Source organism: Ictidomys tridecemlineatus, chromosome 16, assembly GCF_052094955.1.
Source record: "Ictidomys tridecemlineatus isolate mIctTri1 chromosome 16, mIctTri1.hap1, whole genome shotgun sequence".
In the NCBI taxonomy this organism is placed as follows: Eukaryota; Metazoa; Chordata; class Mammalia; order Rodentia; family Sciuridae; genus Ictidomys; species Ictidomys tridecemlineatus.
Window position 1 is genome coordinate 53,465,555 of NC_135492.1, and position 20,477 is coordinate 53,486,031.

Here is a 20,477-nt window from a genome sequence, read left to right on the forward strand (position 1 = left end):
CTGAAAATTAGCATGAACGACCGGCCACTGCTTTGTGAAAAACCATATGCTTTAATGAGGCTATCAAGAACAACAGCTCGATTATTTCATTGGATACATTAATATCAATCCATAAGATACAGTGCTATGGACCATACAGAAACTATTGCTGCACACAACAGCAGTGATAATTATTAACATTACAGTACCAAGCGTCCGCAAGAGACAGTCATTTGTCGTTTTTATTTTTTTATTTTTTATCAAGAAATAGGGTTTCTTTATACTGTTATCAACATCAACCTTTCCCCAGTGCATTTTACAAAAATATTAGTAAGTGCATTCCTTGTGCTTTATTGGATATCTTTTAGCGTCCTACGTGTTTTATTTGTTCTTATTGCTTTACTGTTCGGAAACAACCAGAAAGAACTTGGTCATCCTCTCCATAGGACCAGGTTGGTTGTTTCAGCTTTTGGCAAAGACAGAAGGTTTGGTATTTCCACTGCCCGACCCACGGGCAGGGGGACAGTTTTGGTGTTTTGGTCACTCCAAATGGAGGCCCAACCCTGAGTCACAGTTCCGCACCCAGGGATGGGGGGGGAGTGGTGTGGATCATCCTCCTGTTGAAACCAAGAGTCCAAACCACTGCCTCTCGGCTTGGCTAGTCCCTAAAGTGAACTCACACTCCGTTTGGCAAAAAAGAAAGAAAGAAAACCAGCCGGCTGCCGCGTTCCTCTGGGTTCGCCCCCCCCCCCCCGTGCTCCCAGAAATGCCCCTTAAGCAGGAAAGAGGAGGCGGGAGCAGGAGGTGACAAACTGGGGCCCCCCGCTGCAGCTGGAGGTGCAGGATGCCAGGCTTTCTCTCAGAGGCTCTCGGCTCTGCCACGGCCAGGGTCCCTGGGCGCGGGTCAGCCAGCCTCGCTGCATCGTTAAGAGCCCCCCAGATGAGCTCAGGAGAAGTAGCTCGTTGCTTTGCCACCTTAGCTCTTGCCCCCAGCCCCTCCCCCCCTTATAAATATGAAGAGAACAGCGGACAACGCTACGATTGTTGTCCGAGCACTACGGCACAGGAGCTGCTCATGCAGATCACCACTACTCTAGGAAAAGGCGACACAATCCAGAGGGCTGAAAGAATGGGAGCCACGCGTCCCGGCCCCCTTTTGTAGTAATAAAGCTATAAAACTGAGAGCATCATCAACATCTTCAAGGGTCTTCTCGGTGGCCAGCGGCCAGCGTGCACGGGGACGGAGAGGTGGGCTCTCCTCCCTAAGCCATCGTCCACACACCAGGCGATCGCGCTCTCGGATCCCTCCATCCCCGTCACCAATTCATATTTGACATTGAAACACTTTAAAAAAAAAAAAAAGAAGAAGAAGACCCCCTTGAAGAAGTTTTCCTGATGAGATAGGTTGGCACTCTGTCACTAAAGTCTATTTCAGGTTAAAAAGATCTGAAGGAAACTGGAAGCTCTTCCGCTGTCTTCAGAGGCACCGTGCCACAAGACCCTCTTCACTCCGGATGCCGTCTTGGAAGCGTCCTCCCGGTCACAGTTCAGTCAGTGCTAGTCCAGAGCAGACGATGCTGTGTGTAAGGCACTTCATTCTGAATGGATATGCTTTGCACCACGGGCTCTTCAACTGCAGGCTGCTTCTGAGAAAGGCCCCTGGCAGCCCGGCTGCATCTGAGTGTCACTGCATAAGACATCTAGGCTGGATAGATGTAACACTACTGTCATTGCATAGGGCTACACAAGTAGGTAATGCACGGAAACTAACTTTACATGGCTGCTTGTTAAAACATTGTTATTGAGTAACAGTAACTTGCCGATACAGTATTTCTCTCTTTTAAAAAATCTAGCATGTTCGCTGAAATAAACCCCAATTTAAAGGACCACAAAGGGCAGAGTAACTCTATGGTTATCAGTCTCCAAGAATATTGCTACTTTATATCCTAAAAATAAATACATAGGTTTATGGTTTTTTTTCTAGAAAGCCTATTAATACTCTATCTTAAATGTGTTGAAAAACAGTTTTGAGTGAGCTATAATATACAAAATATTTGCAAAGCTCTCTTTAAACACAAGACCTTGCATAAAATTTTTCTTTCCTGGGTGTACAAAGAATGCAGAAAACCACCAAAGAGTTGTAAAAATACTGAAAACTCGTCGTCTTCAGATGCAGATTCTTACAAATTAATACAAACATCGAAAAGAACGATGATAACAAAGAGTCTGTACAAATCAAATGAGTAAAACATAATTTAAAAATAAAAATAGTAAAGCCAATTAGAAATGTGCCCAGTTCGGTTGTCTTATCAAAAGCAAAAAAATAAAAAATAAAAACCAAAACGAAGGAAAAAAAAAGAGAGAAAATAAGTACAACAAACTTTCAGTGCTCCTCAACAATGGACTCTGAGAGGACTTTCATTTCCATTTCAAAATGAAATGCATCCGATGACAAAGCTGGGTTGCGCTTATTAATTCACGAAGGGAGAAAGCTGCGCCTGCAAGGTGAGGAGGGGTGGGTGGCGGCTCTCCAGAGGCCCTTCTCCCACCTTGCGATCGGGGTTGGTGTCAGTTCCACTTGCTGACAACCCTCAGGAAAATGACTGCTGTGAATTTTGTTTCATTTTGTTTTTGATTTTTTTTTTTTTTTTTTGGTCTTTTGCAGACTACACTAGTTCCTTAAATAGTTTGCAGACAAAGGCTGAAGGGTGCTCCCAGGTACTGTGTCTTTAAGGCAGTACCAATGAATCAGTACATTTATAAAAGGGAGAAGGGTTAGGATGCGCATCTTTCTTTTTTTTTCTTCATGTATTTTTTTTTTTTTGGTTGCTTTACATTCTTTCAATTAAATTCTACATTGAATTGCCAAGGAAGTCACAGGCATGAAGACCTCAAATCAAGTTTCCCCTGAATTAGGATGGACAGACGCAGCCCCGACAGGCACCTCCGGGCTGGGAGGGGGCGTCGGCCGGAGCTCAGTTCACAGATCCTGCACACACGCGCTGTACGACACTTTGGAGGCATTTGGAGTTGTAAAATAGAATATACAAGTCCGTTTCACAAAATTCTAAAAATAAAATATATCCTGGGCTATCAATAAAGCATGGAAAAAATTCATATTGAAGGAAAATTATCAAGAAAACCCCTTCCGGGGAATGCCGCGTGTCCCAGTCAGGGAGGGGGCCTCTGAGCTCGCAGGGGCAGGTGCGCTAACACGCCAGCTCGGCCTCCTCCATACTCATGCTGCTCCTCCGGCTGCTGGCCTTGGAGGCTCCCGGGGACACGGAGGACAGGAGTGGGTCAGTCACCCCGGCGGGAGAGAGGGTGTCGTCCATCAGGATGTCTTCCAGCTTGGACCCCATCTTCGCGGGGACGCTGTAGGCCTGGGCGCCCTCGGCCGCGGGCCCCAGGCTGCTGCTGAAGGCCAGGGTGCCGTCCGTGAGGTCCAGGCTGGTGCACGCCAGCTCTGCCTGGTGCTGCAGGAGGTCCTGGCTGCAGTTCTCCAGTACCGGCTCTTGCTTGATGATCCGGTTCACCAGATCCGGGGAGCAGAGACCCGTGGATGGAATGAGGGAGAGTCCGTGAGCCCGGGCCTGCATCTCGAGTTCCTGTAAGAAGAGTCCACATCACACACTGGCACCGGGGAGGCGGGGAGGACGCTCAGGGCAGGGAACCACTCCCCATGGCTCTGCGGACGCAGACACGGGAGGGTACACAGGGGGAGACCAGGGGACGCACGTCACCAAGAGTGAAGGTGCGCTTAGGAGGGCGAGGCAATGCCCAAGTCAGTCCTCCACTCTGGGGTACTGCCCATGGAGGAGGCTGTGCGGTTGTGGGGAGGGCATGGGGACCCTCTCTTTGGCTCCCCCTTATTTTCTCTGTGAAGCTAAGACTCCTCTGAAAAATAGTCTATTAAAATCAGACAGAGGGAAAAACAATAAGTTTCCAAAGTGAAAGTTTGTTTGCTCTTTAAAATTAATAAACGCTGTATTTCCTAGAGTACCGGTGACCACCAGTCGCATAGGAAATGACTCTTTAGGTGGCAGACGGATTCAGTTATGTATTAAAAACAGGCTTTCAGAGACATTAATGTTGACAGTAAGGATAAGCTCAAAATATAAAAATAAAACTTTAACATGTGACCTGATGAAAAGAATGTATGAAGTAAACGGCCATAGAATTTCACGGTCCCTAGGTCACGCCCCGAGGGACCCAGGGAGCTGCAGGGAGCACAGGGAGCTGAACATAGTTTAAGATTTCAAGGGAAACGGAGAGACCACCAAGAGCTGCCAAGCTCAAGACGGTTCTCAGCCTCGTGTGAGTCATGACACACACTCAGTCTCTTGTCCCAGCACTGAAAGTGGCTTCACAGGGCTACTGTGACAAGGACGCATGCAGGTCAATGTGAAATGGGAGGACGGCTGCTGCAGAGTCCACTAGCCTGGTGCTGCCCAGCGGGGACACATCTCATCAGTAAGCACTGCGATGACTTAAGAATAAAACGAAAATGATGTTCTCCTTTCAATTTTTATGATTTTTGTTTTCCAAATGTCTACCAAGAGGTTAAGACCTAAATACTCCGTGAGTTGTTTGGACCTAACAGAAAAGGAAGGGATTTCCATGGGCCTGGGGATGCAGTGAGGGCCACACAGACACTGACGGCACCAGGAGTGGCAATGTCTAGAGGCGACGGCCCAGGCTGAGCAGGTTCCCGTGGGCAGCGGAAGGCTGCAGAGCTTGGCCCGGCCATCCTCATCACGGCAGGCCAGGGGACATTGATCCTTCTGAATTCAACAACTCGGTTCTCACCTATGAAATGAAGAATTGCTTCCTACACTATCTTCACGTACTTCTGATGAGCTCACGCACATCCCCAATTCACAGGCTGAGGTCCCAGCCCCAGGACGGACACATGACTCCTGAGAGACAGAGGTCACTAAGCTAAAGGGGGTCAAGTGGGACAGACCAGACCCCAGACACCATCGGGACCAGACATAAGGGAGAAGGTGCCACATGCAGGCCAAGGAGGGGTCTCAGAGGAAACCGGTCCGGTGCCATCCTGATCTTGGACACGTGGCCTGCAGAACAGAGATGGCAACTGTCCATGGCTTAGGCCACCCAGCATAGCATGAGGTGTCCAATACCTTTCCCAATGTCAGAGCCTCCCCAGGACCTCAACCCCAGATAGCCTGGGAGCAAGCCTTTGCCCCTTCCTTTATGGGAGGCTCCTAAAGCAAACCCTCGGGACCCAAGTGGCATCCAGTAAGCACTCAGCTTCTGCGTGCCGTGGCTGTCCCGTGCCCCAATGCCACAATGGAGAAACACAGGATGTGCGCTAAAAGCAAGCCCCGGCTGGCCCCCCAGAGCAGGCCCAGGCTCTCCACAGGACCTGGCCCCTCCACCTCTGCCCATGAGCTAGAATCCATGTGCCTGGAAAACCAGACTCGGCTATGTTGGGACCAGAGGGTCTGCTGGGCTCCTGCAAACCGTGCACGGAGGGGACCAGAGCTTGGGATGTCACCTGAGTGCCTGCCTGCTCCTTTACAGACTCCGGGAGCACCAGCCTCTCCAGGCTTCCCGTTAAGGCCCTGGGCTGTTTAATAAGAGCAGTTCCACCGATAATGAGGCTTCCTGCTCCTTCTCATGTGAAGATTTTTGCAGGCATCGCTTGGGACGGAAATGAAAGGAAGGCCTCAGGCCCCCGCGGAAACCGCTCTGGAGTCTCATGCCCACAGGCGACCAGCAGCACCTCCTACCAGCCTGTGCCTTTCCAAAAACCACACGAGTCAACAAAATCGGACCCAGAGAAGCAAACGCCTTCGTGCACACCTTTGCTGTTTAATTAAAAATGTTTATCAGCTGAGGAAAGCAGTTACTCCTTTCCAAATAAGGTGGAAAAATCTCTTCTGAACACTCTGGCCTCACCGCATTGCAGAGGTTTCCGGATTAATAGCATTTCCTGCAACACCGTGAAGTTGTAAAGGTGGCCCACAGTCACTGAGAGGAAAACCCAGGCACCGTCACCAAGGAATTTCCAATGCACCTGTGGCACTGCGTGATGTTTATGTACGAATACCCATCTTTGGAACCTTGAAACAAAACAAAACCCGATTTCTCTTCCAAAACCGTCATCACATTTTACAACTTGTTTAAGGAAATGACGCATCAGGACAAGCTGCTTTTGTAAGTAGGTCTACTCAGTAGGTACAGGAACCACATCCGTGGGTCCTGTTGGCGGGGCGAGATATAAGACCAGCAGCGAGACGTAAGACCAGCAGTGAGAACCAAAGCAGACGAAGAAGCGAAGATGATTTCCAAAGGACCCACAACCTGCAGGGCACCTGGATTCTACAACCCGACCCTGGAGGGGAGCCCCCTCCAGGACCTTGGCAGCCAATGGGAGTGCAGCACCTCATACCAATGTGGTGCGCTCTGAGGGTGGAGAAGAGGGATGACCAGGAGGGACGCCACAAGGACCGCGGTGGCTCTAAGGGGACATGCTGCAGGTGGCTGTCCCTGAAGCCACTCCCGGAGGAGCTGCAGTGGAATCCAAGGAGATGACGAGACCACTACTCAGGGAGAAGACGCAGCGTCCCAGGCTCTCATGGCGGAGCAGGCCAAGGAGGCAAGCAAGTTAACCGCCCCTGAGCTCTACTTGGACTTTGGTCATTGACAGCGCTTGAGGACAGTCACGGGAAGCTGTGCCTGACACTGAGCAGGAGAGGCCAGTACCAGCGAGGAGTCCCAGAGCTAGCCTTAAACAGGGTCCACAGCCATGTCCTTCCTGCTCTGCTGCAGGCACTCCCGGGATGGGACAGTGGTCAGATGCACACCTGTAAGACTGCATCTGCTTCAGGATCCATACGGCACAGAGCCATAGTCTCTAAGATCTGTGTCCTTATTATTAGACCCTCTGGTATCCCAGGTCCTTAAAATATGGGGACTGCTCCTACCACCCAAGAAGTACCAGGGCACCCTTTATGTAGCAGGCACAATCAGTGCTCATTATTTCTGGCAAGTCCATTCTGCAGAGTCCTGCAAACAGAAGGAGCGAATGTGGGACCACTGTTCCTGTGGGAAGGGCGGAGTTAGGCTCTGCCTGTCACAACACCTGCAACCTGCAGGGTCTTGGCTTCTGCGTGTTTCTGATTCGAGACACATCCCTTTAAAACACACAGTAGGTTCCTTAATACTGGGCTCAGACCACACACCGAAACTAAGGCCTGGAGGGAGTGAATCTGACCCCTGCGCACACCACAGGGACATTTCTCCACCCCGGGAACACTGGAAGGCACTTCTGCACTGCCCCTGGGGACATTCTAAATGGCAAAACCAACAAGAACGAAAACCAGAAAAACGTGGAGCCTGTGACGTTCCACAGGCCACAGTAAGTGGGTGACAGTGTGGGAGCTGAAACCAGAGGGCAGGGCCCGGACCTCCACCAAGAACCAGCACAAAGGGCCACTCCAAACCACCGCTCCCCACGTGTCCAAGAACCACTTCGGAAGCCAGTAGTGGTGGGGGGGGACCAGTGCGCTTTGTAAGCAGGAAAATGCACGAATGCGGGATGCAGGACTGGAGCAGCCTGCGTCGGGGCTGGGTGCCCTTCCCAGGCGTGGCTCCTCTCCCCACCGGCAGCCCCCAGCTGAGCGCTGCTCTACCTGGATTCGGAGCAGCAGGTGCCGGTTGGCGTGCTCCAGCTTCTTCTGCCGGCTCTCCAGCTCCTTGGCGCGCTGCTGCTCCCGCTGCAGCTTCCGGATGTAGTCCACGGATGCCTTCAGGATGGTTCCCTTGTTCCAGCGCATGTCTCTGCGAGGAAGAGGGAACAAAGCAGACCTCGTCAGAAAGCCAGGCTCCGTGAAAAAGCCAACATCGAAAGCGTTTGGCATCTTCAGACGTCATCACGAACGCACATCAGCGACTTTCCACGAGGAAACTGCACATGCCGGATGCTTCCACGGCCTGTGTACCTTGTCCCACTCCATGCAGATACACATCAGGGACAGGAGGGACATGGGACAAATGTGGGAACAGATGACTCAGCTTGTCCTAGTCTCAGAGCCACCAGGCAAGGGCGGCGAGACTTACACGGAGGTCTGTTGCTACCCAGTCGATATTCTCAAACCCTCTATTAATGGCCACGGGTCTCTAGGACCATGAAGTCATTATTCCCTTGGGCAGAATAAGCCACCGTTAAAACTGAGATGACTCTGCGGGGTGATATGGCTTGATGACTGTGGCATAAGTGGTGTGTCCTCAGAGCTGATGGAGAATTATCCTGCCACCTGACGCTCTCGGCACCCCTCTCCTCATGTTCCAAGTGACAGCACCCCGTGTGTCTGAGTGGCCTCCTGGCTGCACTGTTGGACTCACAACAGGCACTTCACATCGAGTGCTCTGGGGCGCCACAGCGGCCTTGTGAGAGCTCAGCCCAGCACCTAGAGTCTGCTCAGAGCGGGACCCTGCCGGGGACTTTGTGTCCAGTGCCTCCTTCTGTCAGGACCTTCTCGATGGAGAGGGGGAAATGGGCCGTTGTCTCACTGGCTGGAAACTGAGGCCCAGGGGCTGGGAAACATCTCCATGGCCTCAGACCCCGGCTCAGAACCCTGCTCAACCTGGACTTCACTGTTCAGACCATGGAGGGAGACACAGAGGCCCCTTTCCTGCCAAAACGGAAAGTGAAGCCCGAGAAGGAAGGAACTTCTCCAAGTTCAGACACCTGCCAGGAGGCCGCCCACCAGGAATCCCCACCAAGGCAGGCAGAGCAGGGCCTCTCAGCGCTCAGTCAGCGGGCTCTGCTGGACTAACAGATGAGGAAATCAGGACATTCGGATGAATTTTTAAATCACTCCAGAAAAAGACACAGAATGATCTACATCTAAGTAAACACTGCTTCGACATTACTTGAAATTAACCTGAAGTCTTTTAGATTTTATGCATGGTCTTCATAATGATGCCAATCGTGAATGGTGAGACAATTCATCCCCTGGGATGCACGCAGAACCACCTACCCCGCCTCCTGCAGCTGCTAAGGGCAGGTGGGAAGCGCCAGGTGGGACCGGAGGGTGGCCCATTAGACAAGCCACCCAGTAATCGATCCTCACGTGTCCCAGACAAAGAACAAAACAGAAGTTCTCCCATGAGAGCCACAATTAGAGAATTCCCTGGGATAGAACCTGGGGTGGACCCTGGGGTCTCAAAGATGGCAAACTAGGTGTCCTGAGAGACCCTGAGCGAGCCCAGAGACTCCTGCTCAGGCTAAAACCAAAGTAGCAGGAACTTGAGCTCCAGCGAGACGTGACCGGGGTGGAATGGTGCCTCCCGGGTCGGGAGGTGAGCTTTGGACCTTTCAGACAGAACTGCCACTCCGTGTTGAAGAAGTACTGATTCCAACCAGTGAGCCGGGGGGTTACCCCCGTGTGACACCCAACCAACCAACTACGTCTCTGGGCTTAGAGGAAGGGTTTCCAACCTCTGGGTCATCAGAGAGAAGTCCCTTTTTATCCGAAAGTGCACATAGATCTTCAGTAGAGAAAACTGACCCAAACTGAGCTGCTCTGGGGGACAAAGGGCACCACAAGGGGCTGGGACACTGATCAGGTAGGACATCTCCATAGCGGCCCCAGAGGACATCCTGGAATCCAGAGGTGGGAAAACCACCACCTGGGTTAGAGGGGTCAGCGTCCGTTTTCTCTTAAAACAGTGCTGACCACCAAGGACCCCTATCCGTTCAGATTATAAACACCCAGTTTTCTCCCACAGCGGAGAAGGAAGATATGCAAATACAGGACTTTCACTGCGGCCGCCCCATAATTTCATAAGACGTTACTAAAGAGATTCACATGCGACGGTTTCAAAGAATATGCTAAAAAGTGAGAGCTGATAAAGAACAGGAAAATGGGAATTCAATTTCAACCACCATGCAAGACTGACTGTCGGAAATGAAGGTCACAGCCCTTTAGTACGACAGATCTGTGCTGCCAAACTGAGAATCGGAACATTTCCAGTTTGAAAATGTCTTTCCTGGAAACCTAAGAAAGCAGAGAGCGCAAGGTGGACGCCGTGCCGGCACGTCCGTCCAAGTCACAAGAGGTAACAGTTTTATTTAGCTACCAAGTCCCCGACAATCATGTGAATTGCATATGTAATAAGCCTGGCATGAACGATACTTGATTGCCTCTTTACCTTTTATTAGGTAGCTGAAAGGTCATATTCGAAGGATGATTTCACAGAGTGCATGTGGGGGCCTTAAAACGTATACTTCAAATGGGCCAGTTTCTAATGGATAAAAATTGTGTATTTGTTGTTGTATTTGCTGATGCTGCAGGTTGGCTGTAAGACTTGGGAGAATTATCTTCACAGCTGTTATCTCTGAGAGGGGGACCCCAGGCTAAAGCAGCTCAAATTAGCTGACTTGTACTTAATAAGAAGATTTAAAAGGACTCTTTTTCCCCCTAGATTGGTAAAACATACAAAGAATATGCAGGTTTTGGTAAAAAAAAAAAAAAAAAAAAAAACAGTTGACCTTTTGTCTGTTGAATGCCACTGAACCTGAAATTTCCCGTATCTGCTCATCAGTGCCCATTTGGAGATATCGTAAATGTCCAAGAGCACAATGACCACAAATCTTGCTTTATCGGCTATTGAAATCTTGTACTGCATGACTGCTAAATTTCTTTTTCTTTTTTTTCTTTTTATTTCTCAGTAGCTCAGAATGTGTCTGCAAGGATTCTCTGGCTTCACAAAGCCCAATTCCTGACCCACAAAACTGAGTGCATTTCTCTTGAAATTTTATTTTGGTGGAAAATAAACAAAGGCAAGTATTTAGAAAGGGAACCAAAGGAAGAGAGGAGACCGGGTTACTCCAGGTTTTCTAACTGCATTTTTTTTTTTTTTTTTGCCACACACGAGAAAACATGAAGGTACAAAAAAATATATGACGCAGATCAACATGCAATTGTACTCACGGATCATTTGACTTGGGAATCAAAGTACCTAGTTCTTTAATGCGGTCGTTTATGTTAAATCTTCTTCTTCGTTCAACTTGAAGAAAAGAGCAGAGGAAAGGGCGATTAGGAAGAGCTCCACAGATGCATGCCGCACGTCTTGTTAAAGCTATGAGCACATTAACCCCCCGGGTCGGGACCCTGTAAATCCAAACCTGTGTCCCCCTGTCCTTACCACGTCTGGGGCACTGAGACTGAAGCACTTTTAAAACGAGCTCCTTGGATACAGAGCTCTATCAGACATACGATTTCTCATTTTACCCTATAACAACCTTGAAATCAGAATTACTGCCCAGGGTCACCAGGGACAAAGCCTCCCTGGAGACGTCAGGGGCTTGGAGAGGGCGGCCAGCCGGGAGCAGGGAACTGTCGAACTGCAAGCTGCCTCCAGGGAGCAGGGCTGGGCATGCTCACAGCACCACACAGGGAGGTCCTGCTTCCCGGCACCCAAACTGAGTAGGTACTTAAATGGCTGACGGGAAAATGAATTCCCACGATTTTCTACGGACAAAAATCAAAACAGTATCCACTGAGTACAATTTTTACACTGCAAGGCTACTAAGTAAAAGCATGGGAATTACTTGCGATGGGGAAATTGGAATTATATGTGGTTTTCACATACCATGAATATCACTCTTCTTCTGATTTCCTTTTAACAACTTAAACATGTAAAAAACAACATTCTTAACTCATGGAGCATAGCCCATTCTCTAGTAGCTTTATTAAAATAGTTCACCTTATTAAAATAGTTCAAAACAAAGAGATAAAATTAATTACGATATTTTGCTAAATCCACTACAACCAAACTACCATAATAACAACAGGGAGTCAATGCAAAACTTTGTAAGTTATCTTCTTTCTCTCTTTCTCTGTTTCTTTTCTTTCTTTTCTTTTTTTTCCTTCTTTTCCTTCTCTTTTCCTTTTGGTACTAGGGTATAACCCAGGGGCTTGTAACCACTGATCTACATCCCCAGCATTTTTTTTTTTTTTGAGACAGGGTCTCACTAAATCACCAAGGCTGACCTTGAACTTGGCGATCCTCCTGCCTCAACCTCCCGTGTCACTGGGATCACCCAGCTTTGTCCAAGTGTATTTTATACTGAAAGCTCGGCACAGTCTGGACTGATCACATTTCAAGTGTCCAGTAGGCACGGTGGTGAGTCACCACACACCAGAGGGCACGGCCCTGGAACTGAAGCCCAGTACTACTGACCATGGCATGCATGGTAATGTGTTCTTCCCCCAAGCCCCTAGTTGCATACTCAATTGATCTGTCTCCTAGGGCAGGAGGGTGACATAGCAGGGCATATGAGGTAGCAAATGTGTCTGACTAGCACCTGTCGGGTCAAATGGAAACACAGAGCCTGTCCCTGGGATTCAAGGACCTGCCCCCTCCCACCATTTTCTTTTCGGGGAGGGAGGGATACTGAGGATTGAACTCAGGGGCACTCGACCACTGAGCCACATTTCCAGGCCTATTTTCTATTTTATTTAGGGACAGGGTCTCACTGAGTTGCTTAGCACTTCACTTTTGCTGAGGCTGGTTTTGAACTTGTGATCCTCCTGCCTCAGCCTCCTGAGCCACTGGGATTTCAGGTGTATGCCGCTGCACCCAGCTTCCACCATCTCTTATCAGGGGGAAGTGTTAATTTATGGCTCATGTTCTTAAAAATCAGCTTAGGAAGCCGAGGTGTGATGTTATGAGATGCGAAGTTCACCTACACTCCCTCCTGCACCCAAGGCCACCGCCCTCACATGCACGTATTAAACAGGAATTCAAGTTTTCAGAGGAAAAGGTCTAAAGATTGGATGGAGAGTCAGTTAGACACACAAAGGCACTGTGCATGTTCCAGGACTTCTCGGAGTCACAGGTACGGTGGGAAGTGGGGGAGGCGACCGTCCCAGGGGCCCCCAGAGGTCTTTCTTTTCTGTTTCTCTCATCTCCCTGGAGAAGGAGAGCCCAGCTCCCCGCTTGTTAATAGTAAGTTCCAGTGTGAGCATCACTTCTAATGGGGTACTTGGGGATCGATTCCCCCTCTTGCAAAAAAAGGAACAAGAAACACCACCTCAAACATCCACAGAAGAGCTAACTCTTTGGAAACCAAATGCGGGGATAAATGCGGAATTCAGTTAGGCCTGAGATGAAACACACACCCTGGTTTCTCTGAGATACGGTTTTCCCCACGTCTTTGACAGCTCCAGAAATCAATGATCGTGCATGATTTCCGGCAAGGTTCTGACGAGGGGCGCGCGGGCCAGCTCAGACGTGGAGCAACTCAAAGGGAAACGGGTACTTACTCAGGTTGTGATTGTCCTTCTTCTGCCTCTCCTTGGCCAGGGCTCTTGCTTCCGACTCTGTGGGGAAAATACACGCTGTGCACGTGAATGAAGTTGTTAGAAACTGGAACTTTCCGGGGCACCACGACGCACCTACACAGCATCTCGTTTTCTACACGCACACAGAATCTCGGCTGACGGCACTCCGAGTACGATCACGCTTTCTAAAATGAGGGCTTTAAAGAAGTCTGCGCTTTTTCGGATCACTGTGGATCTGATTCACGCAGAAACTCAGCCTCCACCAGTGGGTACCGGGACGGTCACAAGGGTCCCCAGGGTGCTGCCCACATGTTCCATTGTTAGTGGGAGTGAAAATAAAGGACCGGGAATCTGCTGTTGGAATTCCCTCATCGGGAGTCAAGTTTTCTTTTCAGGCCAAATCATTTCCTGGTTTTTGATTTGCTGCCCTTGTAACCCCCTGGCATGGAAACTGAGTCAAGAAGCTGCCAGGCTGGACCTTCCCTGCCTGGAGGAATGGCCCCTCTTCAAGAGCCCCGAGGGCTACTGTTGCTCTTTCTGCTCTTGCCTCCTGCTGGGGTTCCTACTGGGTTTGGGGCTTGGGACAGTTTTATTCATTAATTATTTCAATTGAAACCCCAATTAATGATTTTTTTTAAACCTTTCTTCAGCCAGTTTTTTTGAGATGCTTTTTTTGAAAGACACGATCCCACAGGATAGGGATTTTCTCCCCCAAGTCCGCATCCCCACTCTTCGTTCATCACCCCTCTGGCAGCAGGCGGGGAACGTGGGCTGGAAATGGGCGGAGCAGGGTCAGCCTCACCAGGACAGAAGGCCAGCTCTAAGCACCTCCTGCCTCGGTTCCCCTGGAAGTGGCCATGGGTAATTTCACACCTGCCCCAAGGACAACCATCCCAATGGCTCCATTTTATGATTTACTCTCCACCCCACCCTGCCGGGCAATAAACCTTTTGCATGTGATCCAGCAAAAAAAAAAAAAAACCACGTGGCATCTGAAGAGGAGAGAAATACGCTGTTGGCACAGCCCATCCGAGGGCTCCACGTGAGCCAAGGAGAGGCAGAGCAGGGTTCCCAAACTCAGCACCACCAGGGCCTGGGCAAGGGATGTAACTGCCAGGCAGGGCACAGAGGTCTGCAGGGGGAGCACTGCCTGCCCCCCTGACCCAAGGGGCACGCACGTGCAGACCATGACCAGTGCCTGGAAACAGCCGTGTCCCCGTCCCCAGTATCTCAGGAATCCCTGGAACCGGGATGGCCACGTATGAATCCTCCATCTTAAAATATCACACCACATTTTAACAACTTCAGAGACCCCAAGAAACAGGTCCATGGGTCACACACGGTGGTCTAGACATTACTGCACTGGTCCCGGTGCCTGGCCAGGGAGGCAACAGGAAGCCCCCACCAGATGCCCACCCGCTGGGCACGTACCTGTGAGCTCCCGCTTGATGTTGGGGAGGTTGGCGGGACAGGAGTTGCTGATGGTGAGGCCGGGGGGTGGCAGGCCTTGGCTGCCGTAAAGGTCGATCAAGTTTGCGGAGACGGGTAACTGCACGGAGAAGCAAGGACACACGTAAACCCTGGAGCAATGACCAAGTGTTTCAGATAAAATTCACGTCCTGTTTTATTTACTTAAGGAAAAGGATGGATGGAGGGAAGGAGGGAGGGAGGGAGGGAAGGGGGGAGGGAGGGAGGGAAGGAAGGAAGGAAGGAAGGAAGGAAGGAAGGAGGGAGGGAGGGAGAGGAAAAAGGCAAAACCTTTTCTTTCAAACAGGAAATACGACATAAGTATCTTTTCTTCCCTCACAGGTCTTAGTCACAGGGAGGAAGACGAAGGGGCAGTGTCACACCACATAAGGTGAGCTGCCTCTCTGGTGGCTTTATTGGGAGCCTGGAGACACTGGGGAGGTGGCACACAGATTCTCTGGCACAGCAGGCCTCATGCAGGTGCAGAGGGAACGGTTCCGATATCTCTGACATCGGGCTCTGGGGACAGCCTTGCCCCCACAGAGCTCTTGGTCAAAGTCAATTTTCTTACTTCTTTCTGTCCAATGTTCTTTTTTTGGAAAATTATTTCCTTATTGCTAAAGATATTTCCTTGAAACTGAAATTTTTCAGAAATCCACCAGAGGGAGCCACAGACTTTAATAAAAGACCAAAAAAGAACTTTCAAAAAAGGAGCATGTGTGTTCCCAGGCTAGTTCAAGAGTCCTTGGGTTTTCCCTCTAGCTCTGAACTGCTCAAAAGGTGGAGAATTCATTTTTCCTGGTGCTGACTTCCTTTGCAGGGAAGTGCATTTCCTGGTCACTGGTTGGACGTGATGGTTTTATTCGCCCTTTTTTGTCCCAAGAGGCCCAAGACCTTGCCTCTCCCAGTGGCTGAAGTGCAGCTGTGACACCAACCATGCAGGAAGAGCGAGGAAGGACACCCTTCCAGGCAGACCCTGCGGATTCCAGGTCACACAGCCCTCCCGCCCTGGATTGCAGCTGGATCTGACTCCACGTGCGAGGGAAGTAAGTTCAGAAAACATTTGCATTTGATGGGAACATTTAGTGGTCAAGAGGTGTCTAGTAAAGGCTGTGCCCAACACCCAGGGTGACCAGCCCCCATCAGAAATGCTGAGATGCGAAGTGTTGGGTCCTTGGTACATCTGCATGTGCACAGTGAGCATGTGAGATGGCACCCGCGTCCAAACACTAAATTCACCTCTGTTTCATTCACGCCTTACGCGCACTGCCTGTGGACACATTTACAGAATAGCTCGGTGCACCTGTCTTTTGCCTGTGGTGTACCCCGTGAGGTGCACTCGGGGACTCTCCACCTGTGGCTTCGTGTTTGCACTGAACAAGTTTCAGATTTTGGAGCATTTTGGTTTCTGGACTTTCCAGTTAGGGGTGCTCAACCTGCAGTACTCTTGGCCCTTTCAATGACCATCAGGAGATAAAAATGGAACCTTTTGTGCTTCCCTCCTTGAGAGCCCTCTGCATCTATTCCTAGGATGGCTTCTAAATCAATCCATGGATCTAAGTCAGTCCATGGATCGAGCCCCTGGCTAGACAGGGGTGTGTGTGTGCACCAAGTAAGAGCCTTTGTGTCAGGATAAGTTGACACAGGCTAACAGGACCAGGGTGATAGAGAGGACAGGAAGATCAGCAGGACCCAGCACCACTGTGTCCCTGATGAGGTGACATTTACTATATAAATGCATAAAACTACCCCCTCACCCACACACATGCAAACACACACACACACACACACACTGAGCTGATTTAAAATGTCCTTGACCCCCCTTGTAGGGCCTTCCAACTAAGGAGGAGTCACTGATAAAAAGTGGCTTTCATTATTAGCTGTCACTCCCCTCGGTGGCACTGTTTGAAATAGGTCACCTTCTCGGGGTCACCTTGCCCAGAGCATGCAGGCTCCTTCTTGTCCTCCTTAACACCAAGCGAAAGCCCTTCCCACATCCCAACAGAGCCCTGAAAAGGGCCAGAGAGCTGGGACTTCACGGAGCGGCTGGGGTCATAGCACCAGTAATGGCTCCCAAGTCTCACGCCTCTTTCCTGCCTTGCTGGAGTTTCAGATTTGGGGGAAACTGTACATGTTAACAAATCAAGAACCTCGCCTGAAGATTCCAAGCAAGGAGCTAAAGGGAAAACACCATGCCCATGCCTCGGGAAATGCAAACGGCAGGTATTACATTTTCATATGCAAATCGGATACACAACAGGCAATCCTGTCATTAGGATGATTTGTGGGAAAATAACCGGCAAGAGATATGGATAGCCGGCTTGGAAAAGAGGCATCCAATCATCTGATTCCAAACCTCTCCCGAAGGGGAACACATTTTCTCACCATATTTTATATGTCTATAGTACACAGACATATATACACTTAAGAAGTTCAGAAGGTTTAAGAACTATTCAGCATATTGCAAGGCACGGTGGTGTACGCCTGTGATCCCAGTGGCTCGGGAGGCTGAGGCAGGAGGATCACAGTTCAAAGTCAGCCTCAGCAAAAGCACGACGCTAAGCAACTCAGTGAGACCCTGTCTCTAAATAAAATACAAAATAGGATTGGGATGTAGCTCCATGGTCAAGTGCCCTTGAGTTCAATCCCTGGTACCTCCCCCCACTAAAAAAGAGAACTATTCAGCATATTTAAGAACTGAGTCTGGGTTTTATCCTGGGTTTTGCAAAACAACAACAACAAAAAAAAAAACAAAAATTCTGTGCCTCCCTTCTTGGTAACAAAAATTCCCCCATAAACTCAGTTAACATCAAAATAACATCAAAAAAGACACTTTTGGAACTGAGAGGAAGGGACATCTTCCGTGGACATGGTTGTTTTTGTCTTTGATGGTTTTTTCTGGAGCACTTATCAGTGGATAAGAGTCCCTCCCTGAGCTGGCGCACAGAGGACAGCTAAGGTCCCACTGGGGAGGAGGGAAGAAGGTCACCCTGCCCGTGTTTTTTGCCCCCATCGTGGTCTGAATTGAGTTCTTCAATGTTCTGCTCCACCAAAATGAATATTTTCCCAAGAAAATGATGATTGTGAGCCATTATTATTTCTTCTCCCTGGACGGTCCCGTTCCCCGAGTATCAATTGCACACTGTTAGCCCAAGCAAACAGGGACTTTTCTTCTTTGTGAAGGGACAAGAGGCCCTTGTACTCTCAGAATAGTTATTGCTGGACGTCAATTCCCTTAGGATAGTTTCCTCTCTGGGTTCCTTCCACTTTTTTTTTTTTTTGTTAAGTAGTTAACTTGAAATAAAGCATTTCAAAAAAAAAATCAAATAAAAGGGAAAAGTGCCTACCATGAAGAACACTGAATTCAAACTTTCTGTGGGAAAGAAATGAAAATGGGGATGGGTCAGAGCAGCTTGGTTATTTAATTTAGATGACTATCCCTCACGTTTGTGAAGAGTAGCTGACTCCTAGTGGGGGCAGTGGGCCGGGACTGCTTTCTGTGGATGAAGTCATAGTTCTCACCTTGATCAGCGGTGGCAGATGCAATCCTTATCCCCATGTTACAGCGGACACACTGAGGCAGAGGGGGTACAACCACAGAGCACGCATGCATAGCCCTGCTTCCAAGCCTGTGTGCCCAAACCCTGCATTTTACCGTCCTTCCCTGATAGCGAAGTGCCTCAATGATTTGTGGTAAGACTTGGAAGGGGCGGCACTTTGCCTTTCCTGGTGTGGAAATGCACAGAAGTGGAGGCTGCATGAAGTTGGAGCCTCTGCGGTGGCTGCAGGGAACTGCTCTCCTGCCTGGGAATGGATGCACCTGGTTCCAGAGCATCCTGCCTACCTGGAAATGGCCCTGCTCCTTTGTCATACTGTCCACTGAAGGGCGACAGTCTCCCCCTCCAGGTGCAAGCCCCATGGTGACCGGGGCACCCCTCACCTTTGCATCTATAGCAACCACCCCTGCAGGTTCACTCAAGGGACAGCAGGTTCAGAAAGCATCCAGGACCAGTGAGGTCGGGGAGAGCAGCACCCAATGCCCGGGGGGCCCTGACCCAGGACACGTGGGCACCCATTCTACAGGGGGAGCATGGGTGTGGGGGGGTCGCTACAACTATCTGCAGAAGGGTCGTCGCACGGAAGAGTTCATGCAAGCCAGGACCCAGGCTGGACGGCAGACCCCCACTGTGAGGGACACTTTGATTACTCGGTGATGGTGCTCTTAGAACAGAGCTTGGTACTTAGGAGTGCTCCCTGAACACCAGGTCAATCAACAAATGAATCACAATCAATGTCCCGGGGATCCTACTGAGTATAACTTAGGCTTCCAGTGATAAATGCTGTGCGTTATCCAGCGGGAGGACTGTGCGAGGCAGGTATGATTTAGAGCCCTGTTTTACAGGCAGGGAGCACAGGACATCAAGAAGTCAAGTGACACAGACTGTGGTTCTGAACCCAGTTGGTCCACTTCTCCACAGCCCAACCGCTGTGCTGACCCTCCGCCAGAGGCCTCTTGAGAAGCCGGGCGTGAGGACACGCAGGGGGAGGCTCATGGGCCGGCGGGGAGTTGGATCAGCTGTCTCCCAAGGTCCTCACCATTGCCAAAAAAAAAAAAGAAAGAAGTGTTTCTGAAATTAGGTCGATTCTACAGGCCTCTTGAGTGCGGCCAGGGAGCCAGTGGGGGCCACTGGTGGAAAGACCCCTCCCACGGCCAAGCTCTGGGACCACAGGCCCACTGTGGCCGTGGGGACGTGAGCACACCCACGTGCCGTGGCACATTCGTGAGTTCCCAAGTGCTAGCTCTCCGGGGCACTCTGCGTATGCCCACCCTCGGATCCCAGCTGCTGCCACGTGCAGTGGCGTCTCAGGGACGCTCCAGAGGTTCCAAGAGGGTTGGGAAGGTGGCACAGGAACATGTGTCAAAATGGCCCAGCATCGGGTCTTTCCAAAATCAGGAGGTGGGCTTCCACGGTGGGAGTCCTTCCCCCCAAACGTGAGAGCTCAAGCAAATGCATTAAAGAACGGGGCTGAGATGAAATAGGAAATGCTGAATATACAACTCCGCTTGCTGAGGAGCTGGTGTGCATCAGGAAAGGCCCTCTTCTGCCCTGGCTGGGGCCGTTCACTACTGGGAGGTTTGGGTTTTGTCTTAATTTCGCTGTGGTAAAATTAACACACCACATGAAATTTACCCTCTTTGCTATTTCTAGGTGCACAGCTCAGCAGTGTTAAGTATATTCACGCTGCTGGGAAAGAGATCTCCAGAGTCTTTGGTCTGGCAAGTTTGAAATCCCAAACCCATTCTAAAGCTCCCTTGCTCCCTCCCTGCGGCAGAGGCCCGCCTAGAGGTCCTCTCCTGGGAAATGGAGGAGGACTGTACGGCCCACCCAGCACACCCAGCTCTGGCCACGCACTCTCCTGCGAGACTGTCCAACCTGGCGATCCTCACCTAATGCCAAGGACACAGACCAACTCAAGGTGACTCAGTTGTTGCGAGGACTAAGTAGGAGGTGCAGGGAGACTTTGGGAGGACAGCAATAAATGGCACAGGCACAGGAGGAAGGAAAAGAACACAGGGACCGGCTCCGAGTTGTGGAGAAAAGCTGTCCCTCGCCCGAGGGCTACAACCACACACAAGGCCCCGTGACCACGGCTGCTGCACTGAGGTTGGAGGAAGACGTGCTGCTGAGCAGGGTGACCTCACGCCCC

General features: G+C 50.3%; 1 protein-coding gene across 10 annotated transcripts in view; it reads right to left on the minus strand.

Annotated features, from left to right (window-relative positions):
- Positions 1-31: 31 nt before the first annotated feature.
- The window catches only part of Mitf (melanocyte inducing transcription factor), a 178,901-nt gene continuing 158,455 nt past the window's right edge, over positions 32-20,477 (minus strand). For 6 of the 10 annotated variants that reach the window (XM_078033611.1, XM_078033603.1, XM_078033602.1 and 3 more), the window contains 5 exons: positions 14,733-14,850; positions 13,284-13,358; positions 10,947-11,022; positions 7,641-7,788; positions 32-3,587 (listed from right to left, as the gene is read on the minus strand). In XM_078033611.1, the coding sequence (XP_077889737.1) occupies positions 3,189-3,587; positions 7,641-7,788; positions 10,947-11,022; positions 13,284-13,358; positions 14,733-14,850 (816 nt within the window). In that variant the 3' untranslated portion in view covers positions 32-3,188. The remainder of the gene's footprint in view (positions 3,588-7,640; positions 7,789-10,946; positions 11,023-13,283; positions 13,359-14,732; positions 14,851-20,477) is intronic. The other 4 variants (XM_078033605.1, XM_078033604.1, XM_078033608.1 and 1 more) reach the window with 1 other exon arrangement.